We start from the raw sequence: 15718 nt of genomic DNA on the forward strand, positions 1-15718 counted from the left end.
AGTTTCTGAGATTGGGGAAGATGGTACAGAAGCAAATGGAGTAATGATGTGAAATCAGGGCATCCAGGCATGGAAATGGATGTAAATAGTTTCGAGGGAACCATCAATAATCACTGGACTCTGATCTATGCTCCCAGCGCCTAATTTTAGGGCGATGAGTTTGGCCCTGAGGAAGGGACATTGACCATTAGGCTAACGGAGAAGAGAAACAGAGATGGAGCTGATCTTTTCCCATCAGAGACAGGATGCATAACCCAGGCAGCAGGCAGGGAAAATGGCACACAATGCCCATAGCTCCATGGCTCCAAATTCAAGGAGACCGTGTGGAAAACCATGCTGGTCACACGTTAGCCTTTTGATTCATACTTCCTTCAGAAAGACACCATTGCCAGGTGTTATCCTAGCAGCCCAGAAGAGCCAATGCACATTCCATAGAGTAGATACAAACCTTGCTTCTCACTGAATTAAAATCCATACATTTCCAGGAGCAGCTGGGTGGCACAGTGGATAGAGCACCAGCCCTGGATTCAGGAGGACCTGAGTTCAAATCCAGCCTCAGACACTTGACATTTACTAGCTGTGTGACCCTGGGCAAGTCACTTAACCCTCATTGCCCCACCCCACCCTCCCCCCAAAAAATCCATTCATTTCCTCAAAGTACCAGAACGTAATTCTGACTCTGAAGAAGTATTCTCAAGATATGTTATTTTCATTTGCAAAGACTGGATTTCTCAATACTGCACCATTTTCTTTTGTGTGATATAATGACTGTTGGATACTACCAAGAGCCCATGGCTGAGGTCATTGCAAACTCCAATCTAAGGTTTGATTTAGACTTTATATACTTTAAGCGGGTGCTATCACAGCTTTTTTCCCCTTTGTCCATAATAAACATTAATGTATTATAATTTGACCCAAAAGGAATCTCTAAGCTTCTCATTCAAGAACTGGAAAGCCACCACCCTTCTTTTATAAGCTTGCTGTAAATGAGATGAACCGCAGTTTGCCCTCTGCCTATTATTCTAGAAGCCAAGAGTTCTTTCTCTTGAGAGTACCTGAACCCCAAACTTGGCTGAGCAGACTTTTGCCACAAACTCCCTTGTCACTGTGCAGACGCCCGTGGAGACAAATTGATGCTGCGGCAGATTCTTTTCCCTATTTTGTTCTTGCCTGTCCCCCACCCCCTTCCTCCCCCCCCCCTTTTTTGCAGCTTTAGCATAAAATGGTCAAATGATGTTCCACCGCAGAATTCAATTTCACAGTTCAGTTAGGTCCTTGATTACACTGCCAAATTCAGATTAATGTGCATTTAACTAACATGGATCAGGGGACTCCTGGCCGACAGCCAGCTGTAATAGTAGCAATTGATGGCTGTGTAGAGTTTTATGCCCTGTCCACCCCAGCGCACCAATGGTGAAATTGATTGATTAAATGAATTCATTGCTATAATTATTTGTAATTGTGATACATCATGAGCCTGTGTCTAACCCTCTCCTTGGAGATGTTGCAGCCATTGTCGGGGAGTATTTCTGTTGTGTTATTAACCAGGGATTATTCATTTCCAGCTCATGCCGAGGTTTTTGTGTGCACCTCATTCTTACTTGGTGAAAGGATTTTAATAGAGACATGAAAGAGCAAGCCTCTTGCTTCCTAACACCAAGAATTCATTTATTTATTTGGAATACAAGAAAGATACCGGAAAAGCTAAAAGGGAATCATTAACTGGAAATAGGCATATACTGTTAAGTGTTTCAAACAGGAAATGAAATCATGCTTGCACATACTGTCTGGTTTTTTCCAGCCTCCCATGGAGATCATTTCTTCCCAGATTGGATCAATTTTTAGATGGAAATAATAGCTTTTGTGCTATTGGAGTTGAGTTCCTTTTTTCAGTCTAGGTCAGTTTTCTCAAACCTTTGCTCTTAGGAGCTGCTGCATTGAGAATCCCGACGTCCTATGCCCTGTGACTAAGTACTACAAGAACATTTCAAGTCCAGCAACATTTTCCTCTATTAATATATTAAATATAAAATAAAGGGTACATGAAAAATATTTATTACATGGAGTCATTTTTATATGAATAGAACCTTGACTTCTTCCATTTTTTTCCAAAATTTTCTTGACTCTTTTTTTCTCAAACCTCAAGAGTTGTGTTTTGGGGCTCTCTCTTTGAATTTCAGTCTCTAAGTGGCATATGACCAAATGAGTTTGGGAAACACTGGTCCCAGATAATGACCCGAAAATTTATAAATTAGATTAGTCTTCTCTTAATGCCTTGACACAAGGATTTCCCCTTAAAAATAGATTACCCAAAATTCTAAGTTTTATTTCTAAGAAGTTATGTGATCATTAGATTAGAAGGAAGATTTATGGCAGGAGGAGGGAGAGAGGGAGGGAACACTCTAGACTTATTTTTCCTGATTCAGAATCAAAGGCAGGAAGACCTGAGTTTGAGTCTAGTTCCTGAGATATACTGGTTAGGCAACCCTGTAAAAGTGACTTAAATTCTCTGTCCTTTAGGCAAATATCTAAGACTACAAGTAGCAAAGAAAATGTCAGTTGGCGTTACTAAAATTTCCTCACTTAGGAGATCTTAGGTCTAGTCCCTAATTCTATCCCTATTTCTCTCATATATGGCTGTTTTTCCCCTTCAAAATAGTTAGCTTTAGAGGTTTAGAGTAGATGATGACCATTTTAAAACTATGTGGGAGCAACTAGGTTGTGCAGTGAATAAAGCACTGGCACTGGATTCATGGAGACCTGAGTTCAAATGTGGCCTCAGACACTTGACACTTACTAGCTGTGTGACCCTGGGCAAGTCACTTAACCCTCATTACCCCGTACCCCCCCCCAAAAAAAACAACTACACGAACCATTCCAAAAAGAAGATAAAAGGTAATATTAATTTATTGAATTTCAGTATCATTTGTAGGTCAGTTTTCCCTTGTCATCTAGTCTTCCTCAATGATAGATATCCCTACATCATACCCATACTTTCTGGTATAAAAATGGTTTTTCAAGTCTCTTAATTTATTGTTGTTCAATTGCTTCAGTCATGTCGGACTCTCTGTGATCCCATTTGGGGTTTTCTTGTCAAAGATACTAGAGTGGTTTGCCATTTCCTTCTCCAGCTCATTTTCCAGATGAGGAAACTAAAGCAAACAGGATTAAGTGATTCTCCCAAGGTCACATAGCTACTAAGTGTCTGAGGCTGGATCTGAACTCGGGTCCTCCTAACTCTAGGCCTGGCATTTCATCTACTGTACTACCTAGCTGCCCCACAAGGCTCCTAACATGAGCCCCAATTTTATCTATTTTTCTGATTAGCTTTCTAAAACAAATTGTGAAAGGACTGACTTTCTTATACATCAAATCCACCATTTTTTTTTTTTTTTAGTGAGGCAATTGGGGTTAAGTGACTTGCCCAGGGTCACACAGCTAGTAAGTGTTAAGTGTCTGAGGCCAGATCCGAACTCAGGTACTCTTGACTCCAGGGCCGGTGCTCTATCCACTGCGCCATCTAGCTGCCCCCAAATCCACCATTTTTAAAAAGTTTGAAGTATTTTCTACAGAATAGATAAATTCAGTTAATTTGTCCTTGGTGATTATTGTGATGTGTATAGTCATTCGATCTTTTTAAAAATATTTAATGAACACCCATAATGTGCAAGGTAATGAGGTAGGGACTAACAGGAGGTACAAAGACAGTTTCTACCCTCACTAAGATTTCGTTTCCAAATCTTTCTATGTAGAGGATACTAGGAAAATCTTTAAAACCTACCTAATAATGTCAGGTGATCAGACCCCAAATTGAAGTTTCTTCCCTGTGCACCACACTGCTTCTTATGTGTTAAATAAGTAAGAATGAATTATCTGTTGCAGGTAATTTAGTTCTACCTGCATAAGGAAGTGTGTGGGGAAAACAATCTTTTTATGTACTTTTTTGGGTTTAGGAGTTCAAAATGAAAAATCCACATAACTAAGTTACTACACTAAATCCTGAACCAGAACAAGGAGATAAATAAATCTATCTTGAACCCCCCCCAAAAAAAAACAAAAAACCCTACCTAATCCCTTTGATTCCATGCCCTTATTCCCATCCCTCATACCTCTATTGGGTACCTGCCCATTCTGGGACCCTACCATCCAGGACTTCACTTACTAGCTCAGTGCTCTCTCTTTCACATACAGGTCCCAAAGTACCTACCCAGACCTACCTGCCATTGTATATTTAATATACTTTTCATTAGTTACTATATTGTGCTGCTTTCTGCCAGCTGGGGCTTATCATTGATACAACCTCTTCCACTACATTGAGATTTATCAGTGCTTTAGATAATCAGTCAGCTAATCAGCCCACTAACAAACATTTGATGGGATTATTATTTTGTCAGGCCCTAATAGGGGCAAAAGCAGGTAAATAAATAAGTACATGCAAGATACCTGTTTAGTAGTATATGTCTTACCTGTAAGGTAACCTTAGTCCTACCAGCTTCAGGGGACTGGTAAAGCCCTCCCAAAGAAGGTAGTATTTGAGCCTAATTTTGAAGGGAAGTGAGATGGAGGTAAGGATCTGCTGTAAATATATACAGAACACATTTTGGTTTCATCTGTATTATTAACATTTTTTTAAATCTAGACAGTCAACAAAACAATAAACCAAGCCCTTATTTGTAGCATTTGCTGCTTTCTAGTGTATAAATGCTCATGCTGAAAATTTAACCATCATCTCTTGCAAAGCAGTTGGAGCTGGCTCCATCATAGCCTTGGATGCAGGTGAGATGGAGAACAGGGAGACAGGAAAGGTGTCATGTATGAGAAACACCAGGGAAGAAATCAAACCTTCAGTATTAGACTAGTAAACATATGAGTATTGATGTATTCATGTGAGAGGGCTAGAAACTCTACTTCCCACAACATTTCTAGAAAGTATGCAGCCCTAGCATGGGATTAATTAACAAATCTAGGTGGCGCACGCAGTTAATAGGGTGTCACACCTGGAGGCAGGAAGACTCATCTTCCTGAGTTCAAATCTGGCCCCAGACATTTACTAGTTATATGGCCCTGGGGAAGTCACTTAACTGTGTATGCCTCAATTTCTTCATCTGTAAAATGAGCTGGAGAAGGAAATGGCAAATCATTCTTGTATCTTTGCCAAGAAAATCCCAAATGAGGTCACAAAGAGTCAGACACTGAACAATAACAACAAATCTATTAAGCATCAGTTCTGTGTAGATCACCATGCTAGGTGCCAGAGGAGAAGTAGAATTTAGATGCACTAGAATCTCTCCTCAATGAATTTACAGTCTAATGCAGGGATAAGACACCAATACAAATAACTATAACATATCATTCTATACAGATGCATTGCTGATTTAATAAAACAAAGTTTTTTTATAAGGGGAGAAGTTTGCCTATAAGTTCGGCAAATAAGGGAAGAATCTAGGATCAAACAAAGTATAGAGAGCATTGTGGTATGTAAAATGGATAATTTTGATTATATAAAATTTAAAAGGTTTTTTTTTTACAAACAAAACCAATGCAACCAAAATTAAAAGGAAAGTAGAAAACTGGAGGAAATGTTTATAGCATGTATCTCTGATAAAAGCCTTATTTCTCAAATATATAGAGCCAAATTTATAAGACTACAAGTCATGCCCCAATTGATAAATGGTCAAAGGATATGAACAGACAATTTTCAAACAAAGAAATCAAATCTGACTATATTCATGTTAAAAATATGCTCTAAATCACTATTGATTAGGGAAATGCAAATTAAAACAACTCTGAGGTACCACCCCACACCTATCAGATTGGCTAATATCACAAGAAAGAAAAATTATAAATGTTGGAGAGGATGTGGGAAAATGGGGACACTAATGCACTGTTGGTAGAGTTGGGAAGTGATCCTACCATTTGGGAGAGCAATTTGGAACTATACTCAAAGGGCTATAATACTGTGCATACTCTTTGACCCAGCAGTATCACTACTAGGTCTATATCCCAAAGAATTTTTTGTAAAAGGGAAAGGATGCTATATATACAAAAATATTTATAGTAGCTCTTTTTGTAGTGGATAAGAATTAGAAATTGAGGAGATGCCCATCAAGTAAGGAATGGCTGAACAGGTTGTGCTATACAATTATAATAGAATATTATTGTGCTATAAGAAATGAGAAGTAGGATGATTTAAAAAAACTAGAAAGACTTACATGAACTGGTACAGAGTGAAGTGAACAGAACTAGGAGAACATTGTACACAGTAACAGCAATATTGTATGATGAACAATGGTGAATGACTTAGCTCTTCTCAGCAATACAGTGATCCAAGACAATTCCAAAGGACTCATGATAAAAAATGCTACTACCTCAAGAGAAAGAACTGATAGAGTCCGAATAGAAATCAAAGCATACTATTTTTCACATTCTTTTTTTCCTAATTTGTTTGTTTTCTTCCACAAAATGACTAATATGGAGATGTTTTACATTATTGTACATGTATAATCTATATCAGATTACTTACCGTATCATGGATGGGGGAAAGGAAAGAAGAAAGGAGAATTAGGAGCTCAGGACTTTAAAAAATGTTAAAAATTGTTCCTACATGTAATTGGGGGGAAATTAAATATTACCTTTTTTAAGTAAAGGGAGGAGTAGGAGTTATGAACAACTGGGGATTGGGGCAGAATCTGGGAAGAAGTGACATTTGAATTAGGCTTTAAAGAAGGGATAGGAGGGGCAGCTAGGATGGCACAGTGACACAGTGGATAAAGCACCAGCCTTGGATTCAGGAGGACCTGAGTTCAAATCCGGACTCAGACACTTGACACTAGCTGTGTGACCCTGGGCAAGTCACTTAACCCCAATTTTCTCACCAAAAAAAAAAAGAATGGATAGGCGCCCAGGAGCTACAGGTGGGAAGGTCGGGATTCTGAACATAAGAAACAGCTGTTGCTGTTACCTCATTTGGGGTTTTCTTCACAGAGATTTTACAATGCTTTACCATTTCCTTCTCCAGCTCATTTAACAGGTGAGGCAAACACAGTTAAGTGACCTAACAAGGGTCACACATCTAGTAAGCATCTGAAGTCAGATTTGAGCTCAGGAAGAAGAGTCTTCCTGACTCCAGGTGGGGTGCTCTATCCAGTGCACCACCTAACTGCCCTAGAAGACAGCTTTAAAAATGTCAAAGTATGACAGTGCAACAAGCAATTTGGACACAAAGATTTATGCATTTTGGTTGGATTGTATAGCATGTGAAGGGGTATGGGATAAATTTGGAGAAATAGAATTGTTCCAAGTCTGTAAATTCCAGGGAAAGGAATTTAACATTTACTTAGAAGAAAATAAGCCGCCACTGAAAATTTTGAACAAAGAAATGACATGACCATATCTAAGCTGGAGAAAGATTATTCTGGCAGTGATTTGAAGGATGGGTTAGGCTTACAGAGGTTCCAAACTTGTAGTGAGTGGGGTTTTTAAGTTAATAAAATATTTTGATTGTTGCATTTCAGTATAATTGATTCTCTTTGTAACCCTTAATATTTTATTTTATGCATTTAAAATATTCTGAGAAGGGATCCCTAGGTTTCACCAGACTGCCAAAGGAATCTATGACACCATGGTTTAGAGGGACCTGAATTCTTTGTTTTTTCTCTTTAAGGAGAAATTTATGATTGCATAAAAGTGTCATCAGAATCAATGCTTGTGGTTGCAGAGGATTGCTTTGTCAAATATACTTCCTGAAGAACATCAAACACATGAAATCCACATGAAACTTTTCCCGCAAATGCCTCTTTAAAGTTTCCCCCAAGTGTATATTCTCTGTACACAAATGCCCAAACTGAGAAAAGCTTTTCCTGGACTTATCTTTTCTAGAGGGAGTTTATATTGTGTCAGTATTCCAATGAATGCTTAGGTCTCACAGTCGTGTGTGTCCTTTGATGTTTATTAAAATTTGAGCCTTGGTTGAATCCTCTCCCACTATGATTGCATAGATAGATAGTGTCTCTCCTGTGTGGATTCTTTGATGATCATTGAGGTTAGCATTCTGAAGGAACCATTTACCACATTAATCACATTTATAGTTTTCCTTCCCAGTGTGAACACTGTGATAATCATGGAGGCATGCTCTCTAAGTGAACCATTTGCCAAATTCGATACATTTATAGGGTCTCTCGCTGATGTGAACCATTCTGTGTCTATAAAATTCTATCTCTTCTCTCATATTCTTCCCATTTATAGATCTCTCCTTGGTAACTTTTCAGATAAGCACTGAATTTAATTCTCTGACTGTATCCTTTCTCATAATGATCAAATTTATACATTTTCTCTCCCATATGGATCCTCTAAGGAACATGAACTCTTTGAATGGACTCCTTTCCCATATTCATCACGTCTCTAGGATTTCTCATTGGGCTCTCAGATGAACATGAAAGGCTATTGCAGTAGTCAAGAAAGGGGGCAATAGAAAGACAATACTGGGGTGGTAGTAGTGGTAACAGATGAAAGGAGATGGATGTGAGAGTTGGTAGAAATGAGTGGAATTGAAAGGACTAGATAATTGGCTATAGGTAAAAGGTGAAGAAGATGGAAAAGTCAGAGGCACCCATAAATATATACTGAATGATTACCCTCACAGAGCTTACAGTCTACTGGGGGAGACAGCATGCGAACAAATACACACAAAGCAAGTTATGTACAGGATAAATAGGGAATAATTAAGAGAGGAAAGGCACTCAAATTAAGAGGAGTTGGAGAAACTTTCCATTAAAAGATGGCATTTTAATTGGGACTTATAAAGAAAGTCAGGAAGGTCAGTAATAGCAGTGGAAGAAGGACAGCAATTCAAGCACAAGAAACAGCCAGAAGAAATGCAGAGTCAAGAGATGGAGTGTCTCTTTCATGGATCATCCAGGAGTCTAGTGTCACTGAGAAAAATGTATGTCAAGGAGTAAGGTAGAAGAAGATTACACAGGTAGGAGGAAGCTAGGTTATGAAGGGCTATAGATGCCAGACACAGCTTGGTTTTAGACGTGCTGTTTTTTGCAATGCTGGTGGAATATACAGATAGAAACACTGGTCTAGAGCTCAGAAGAAAGGATAGGCCTATTGATACAAGTAGGGAAATTATTTGTGTACTGCTGGCATAACCATGGGAATAAATAAGATTTGCAAGGCAGAGAGTATTATAGAAAGAAGAGGGTGAAAGAGAGAAGCTTGGGAAGCACCTATTTTAAGGGATTAGGAAGAGGGGGAGACAGTAAAAACCAAAGAGAAGGAAGGATGAACTAGGTAAAATACTAGGATCACATTAAAAAGGTCTCCTTAGAGAATATTTTATAGATTTCAAAAGTGAGGTTCAAAGAAATTAAGTGATTTACCCAAAGTCACCAAAGTTCTAAGTGGCAGAACTGGGATTTGAACCTAAATCTCCTAATCCCCAAACTATTGTTATTCAACCTCAGAGAAATCATTCTAAAGACAGGGATTTCAGTCCCAGTAAAAGAGAAAGGTAGTACCTTAGACCATTAGGGAAAACACTTTGGGGAAAATTAGGCCCTTGTGGTATCTCTTTAAAATCAGAACAAGAAACTGGACATCTACCCTTTGTATGTAAATGGATGACGAATTTGGTTCTGCTTTACAAACGTGGCTTCATAGAGTAGCACTAGCCACAGCTCCTGTCCTTTATGTTTATTAAGGAAGATTTTGTCATGTTAGCACAAATGGATTTATGTCATAGTCAAGTGGTATCAATCTACCTCTACAATGTCTCTGACATCCATCATCTTTCCCCCAAATATACTTCTATTGCCAGTGTTCAGGCCCTCATCAATCCTTTACCTCCTGCCCAGACTATTGTTTTTAAGGAGGAAGGTGACATAATTAGTACTATGCCTAAGGAAGATTACTTTGGCAGGTGTGTGAAGGATGAGTTGAAGAGATTCCTTAGGCACAGTACTAATTATGTCACCTTCCTCCTTAAAAACTTTCAGATGACTTTAAGATAAAATACAAACTCCTTGGCTTGTCATTGAAGGTCCTCCATAACCTTCCCCCAGTCTAACTCCTCCAACCTTATTTTATATTACCCTTCATGCACTCATAATTCCAGCCAACTCTTCATGATTTCCTCTTCCCAAAACTCAATATGCCATTTGTCACCTCCAGGCTCACATGACTATCCTTCAGTCCCCAAATCTACTTCTTCATGTCTGCCTTTGGGAATCCCTGTCTTCCTTCATTGCTCAGCTTAAGTAAGTGTTATTAACTCATGTAGTGGGCTCTACTATCCTACCAGCTCAAAGTGCTGGTCCCATGTTCCTTGTCTGGATCTCTTCTTTATTTTTGCAAAATCTTACATAATACTTCTGGATGTTCTCATATTCTACCTATCCAGTAAAATATAAGTCACTTGAGTTAATGGTCTTATATGTAACTTTGCCTTTAATAAATGTTTGTTGAAAGGAGGTATGATAAAAAAAAAAACTTTTGTTTTTGGAAGGCAATCCTGTTAGGGGTCCTTGGGTACACTTTCACCTTCTTCCACCATGTGATAACAAGAACAACAGCAATAACATAGTTAACATAGCCCTTACTGCATGCCAGGCACTATGATAACCTAATTGCAATTATTATTTCATTTATTCTTTATAACAACATAGTTTCTGGATCTATAATGCTATCCTTAAACCTAGCATACCCCTAGATAGACAGCATGGAATCGAGAGAGGCCTGTGCCTTTGTTGTACCTAAATTAGCTTCTTATAAATCACATTAATTCTTTAAGAACTCAGGAAGATGAGTCTTCTGGACCTGACACTCCATCCCCTTCACCCCCTAGAATACTTGCTAAATGTTTAGCTAGGTGATACAGTAGATAGAGTCTTCCTGAATTCAAATGTGACCTCAGACATTTTTTAGCTGTATGACCTTAGGCAAGTCATTTAACCCTGTTTACCTCCATTTTCTCATCTATAAAATGACCTGGAGAAGGAAATGGCAAACCAAATGAATTTAATTTTATAGAAGGATAATAATGAACAATTTTGAAAGTCAGTTTTTAAAGTCATATGGCCCCATAAGCCATCTAATTTAATTCAAGTCCCCAAGCACTTAGTCTTGTTGTTCAGTTGCTTTAAATCATGTGTGACAATTTGTGACCCTCTTGGGGGTTTTCTTTGACAAAGACACTGGAGTGCTTTGCCATTTCCTTCTCCAGTTCATTTCACAGTGACTACGCATCTATATTTTCTTTCTGTCCAAGTGGTCTGTAGAGTATTCCAATGACAATATCACATCTGTTTCTCACTCCATTGAACTTCCCCAAATGCTTTCCACCATGCTTCTCATGTTTTTCACTCCACTTACAGATATCCTCACACTGATATATATTCTTAATATATAGTGATATTTGTTCCCTCCCATTCCCTTTATCTATCATGTTTCTTTTAAATAAGATACCCTTCCAAAGCTACATTCCTGTCTTGGGTCTTATCCTACAAAATTTCAATTATTCCTATGAGGTCAAATTTGCCTTTTTATATTACACTGTCTAATTTATCTTGATTGTTGTGCCCATATTTTGTTCATTTGTGTCTGGCCATCTGAAGCCATGAGCTTTATTAGTGGCTCTTGGCTTGGATTATTTCCTGTGAATTTCTTACTGTCTTGCTATTCTTATTACACCATAGCTATTCTCTAGAATACTAGCTCCATTCCAGCAGTAGTTTATCTCCTCACTAGTTATTAAACAGCTCAAATTTCAAGTATTAGTACTTAAAGGACTGGTTTAAATGTTCTATACCCTGGGATTCTTAGGATTTCCTGACATCTTCCACCACTGTCACTTCAAAAGTAGAAGAGGACCACACAGGACTAAGGATCTTTTTTCAAAAAGTTTTTATCTGTTACATTTTTCCATTGCCAAGGAATCCATCACCTTCTGGGCAGCCTTCTGGTGATAAGTCCCTGTATGCTTAGCTAGTCAAGCTGTAGACATAGTCTGTTGCCAGGTCTGCCTTTATAGCTGTTCTATAGCCTGTGGGTACTGTTGGGGCTTGAAATATGCCAACATAGCCTTCAAGACTCCTGGGTGACCTTTCCTCCATTATGAGGCATCACAGGCTAGGAACCTTGTAGAGGACTATCCAATCAGTACTTAGTGGCTTCAAATATTTAGCATTAAATCTCAATGGCCAAAATATATTACTATATATTTTTGCCCTGAGGGAGGGAAAGGGAGATAAGGGGAGGGGGAAGAAGGGAAAGAGGGAAAGGCAGATTGGGGGAGAGAGCAGTAAAAAGCAAAACACTTTCAAGGAAGATGAAGATGTTCTGCATTACTGCACAAGTATGACATATTGAATTGCTTGATCTCATAGGCAGGGTTGAGGAGGGAGGGAGGAAGAAAAATTTAGAACACAGAATTAGCTCAGGGACCTTGATCTCATTGGAGTGGGCTCATGGAGGGAATAGCATCCATACCCAATTGGGAGGAGTAATCTATTTAACCCTGCAGGAAAGTAGGAGGGGAGGAGGATAAGGAAGGAGGGGTGAAAAAGGGGAGTGCAGAGCGGGAGAGAGGATGGTCAGAAGTAAAAAAATGTCAATGGCCAACTTAGTATTAACAATAGTAGTAGCATTTGTTAAGCATCCACTATGTGTGTAACATACCCAATTCATACCAAATAAAGTGGGTAGTTGAATAACGTTCCTATGATGTAAAAAGAAGAATGTGACATCCTTGAGAGTGAGGCATATTTTGTATTTGTATTCCCAGCATCTACAGTGTCGTGTGTGTGTGTGTGTGTGTGTGTGTGTGTGTGTGTGTGTGTGCATGTGTTTCTATATACTAAGGAATAATTCTAATGAGAAGTCAAAAAAGAAAGAGTTGTCTACAAAGAAAAATGAGGATTTGCAGGAACTCTTACCAACTTAGATCTTAAAAAGACATGCTGGGGGCAGCTAGGTGATGCAGTAGATAAAGCACCAGCCCTGGATTCGGGAGAACCTGAGTTCAAATTCAGACACTTGACACTTCCTACCTATGTGACCCTGGGCAAGTCAGTTAACCCTCACTGCCCAGCAAAGATAGATAGATAGATAGATAGATAGATAGATAGATAGATAGATAGATAGATAGATAGATAGATAGATAGATAGATAGATAGATAGATAGATAGATGATAGCAAGGTGGTATCCTCCTGAAGGCTCTAGGTACATCTAAGACTATAGGCCACCCAAAGAGCATCTCTGAAAGAAGTCAGGCAGCAGAAGTCAAAAACTCCATAGCCAACCTTGTGGGAAGGCAGGGTAGATAGCTACCTATGGAGTATGATTTTAAGGGCACTCTATAGTACTCTCTCACCTGCTTCCAGATGCTTTCAATTCATTTAGCAGTACAAAGTCTTTTATTTCAAAGAGACAGAGCCTAAAATGCAAATATCAAAGGAGAGGTCACACATTTAGTGAAATTTGTACTAAGGTATAAATGACTAATAACATAAGGTAAAATAATAATAATATGACAATAGTATATATAATTTTATTATATATTATATAACATTGTAATGTATAATATAACCAAAATATAACTAATCGTGAGATTAGATTTTGATAGGAGGAAAGGAAGACAGCATAAAGGCACTGGGTGTATGTATGAATGGGAAGGGGACTAAAATTCCAGACTTGGGGGTAGCAAAGACAGACTTCCCTTACTTTATTTTTTGCCTAGTTTAGGTCCAGTATAATGATGTTCTGCACACATTCATAACTCAACTAATGCTATGAACTGACTAGCTAATATTGAAATGAAGACAACCAATGATGACTATGGTTATTTGCTTCCCCAGGTGGATTATGATCGAGCACAGATGGCCATTAGCCCAACTCTGTCTGGATCTGACACTTACCCTCGGGGCCCAGTCAAACTACCTCAAAGTCAGAACAAAGTTAATTATTCCTCAAGTGGCTACCAGTATCCTTCCGGGTATCACAAGGCTGCTCACTACCACCAGCCTGGTCTCCAGACCAGCTCTCAGTACGTCTCTACAGCTTCCTATCCAAGCTCCCCAAGCGTCTCTTCAAGTGCTTATCCCCCACCTAGTTGGGGTTCATCCTCAGACCAGCAGCCCTCTAGGGTGTCCCATGAACAATTCAGGGCTGCTCTGCAGCTTGTGGTTAGCCCTGGGGACCCTCGAGAATACTTGGATAATTTTATTAAAATAGGAGAAGGGTCAACTGGAATCGTTTGCATCGCCACTGAGAAACACACAGGAAAACAAGTCGCAGTAAAGAAAATGGACCTCAGGAAACAACAGCGGCGTGAGCTGCTTTTTAATGAGGTAAATCATGTGCCCCAAGCACTTTGCTGTCATTTGATGAAAGGGTGATTGGCCCTGGAATATGTTTTTCAAGAGACGGGGCTACTGCTAAGAGCCCTGTGATCATTCAGATATTCTGGTTGACTAATTTTTGAAGCTGTGTTAAATGTAGCTAGAAGAGGGTGGGGGGAGAAATCAACATTCGTAATCTTCCTTAGGCACCAATATCTGGGGAATACAAAGGATGTCGGGATGTTCTCAAATTAAACCTCATAATATCTAATGGTGAAGTCTCAAGGAAGGACATGAAAGACCAATAAGTGTATTAGCAATTGGAGCACTGGATTGGTGCTCAGAGGAGCATAAATTTAGAGCTAGAAGAGACCTCAGACCTTCTAATCCAACTCCCTCATATTACAGAGGAGGAAAATGAAGCCCAGAAAGTTTAAGGGCTTTGTCTCTAAGATCCCTTGCACCTCAAAACCCTATAATCCTAGGAAAGAACACTCTTCTTTACAAATGAGAAAATTTAGATTCCTTAGCAGTAATGTCACTTATCCACTATAATGGGAAATTGTTGATGATGAATTCAGGGATTTCATGGAGTTTCTAGAAGTTAGTTCTTTGATAGATAAACTCCCGCTAAATAAACTTGGTTAGTATTTAGAGGTCACTCAAAGACCTTGGTTAATTAACTTACTTTTCCCATCAGATAAAATACCTTGACAATCATTATGTTACAATTGGGTCATCCTTGTCAACACCTTATCTAGAGGCCTATGTTATTATCACTAAAAGCATTAGTTGAAGTATTAGTATTAGCAATAATTATAATTTTAGAACCTACATTACCTAAATCCCAGGAGCTACTGACCTCCTTACTAATCTCTTTTAAGGGCTTTCTCAAAAAATTCTTGGATATTAATTGGTCAAGAATCAGAAGCCATAAAATTATAGATAGCCAAATTGAACAAAGTAATGACATGACCATATCTAAGCTTGAGAAAGATTATTCTGGCAGTGATTAGAAGGATGTGTTAGGCTTACAGTGGTTCTAAACTTGTAATAAGTGGGGTTTTTTTAATTAATAAAAAATCTATGGAAACTTATTTGAGTCTCTGAGAATCCTATGTAGCATTAATGTGCTCACAACCATCCCCGGTTTCTCTGGGGAAGAATCAGGTTCACCACTTGACTGATGTACTGCCCAAGTGAATTGCTATTTTTACAAGTAGTCTAAATATATATTTTATTAACAGTCCAAAAAGTGTGATAGTATGACTTCATCTAATGAAACAATTATAAGATATTTCTTGAATGACATCTTCCATCTTTTATCTAATGGCCCCAAAACCCCATAGTCCTTTCAAATTGATTAAAGACTTATCCA

General features: G+C 38.7%; 1 protein-coding gene across 6 annotated transcripts in view; it reads left to right on the forward strand.

Moving 5' to 3' along the window:
• PAK5 (p21 (RAC1) activated kinase 5) overlaps window positions 1-15718 on the forward strand; it is a 317031-nt gene that overhangs the window by 283228 nt on the left and 18085 nt on the right. For all 6 annotated transcript variants that reach the window (XM_043986936.1, XM_043986938.1, XM_043986939.1 and 3 more), the window contains exon 4: window positions 13858-14349. In XM_043986936.1, coding sequence (XP_043842871.1) covers window positions 13858-14349 — 492 coding nt within the window. The remainder of the gene's footprint in view (window positions 1-13857; window positions 14350-15718) is intronic.

Source organism: Dromiciops gliroides, chromosome 2 (genome assembly GCF_019393635.1).
Source record: "Dromiciops gliroides isolate mDroGli1 chromosome 2, mDroGli1.pri, whole genome shotgun sequence".
NCBI classification, from domain to species: Eukaryota; Metazoa; Chordata; class Mammalia; order Microbiotheria; family Microbiotheriidae; genus Dromiciops; species Dromiciops gliroides.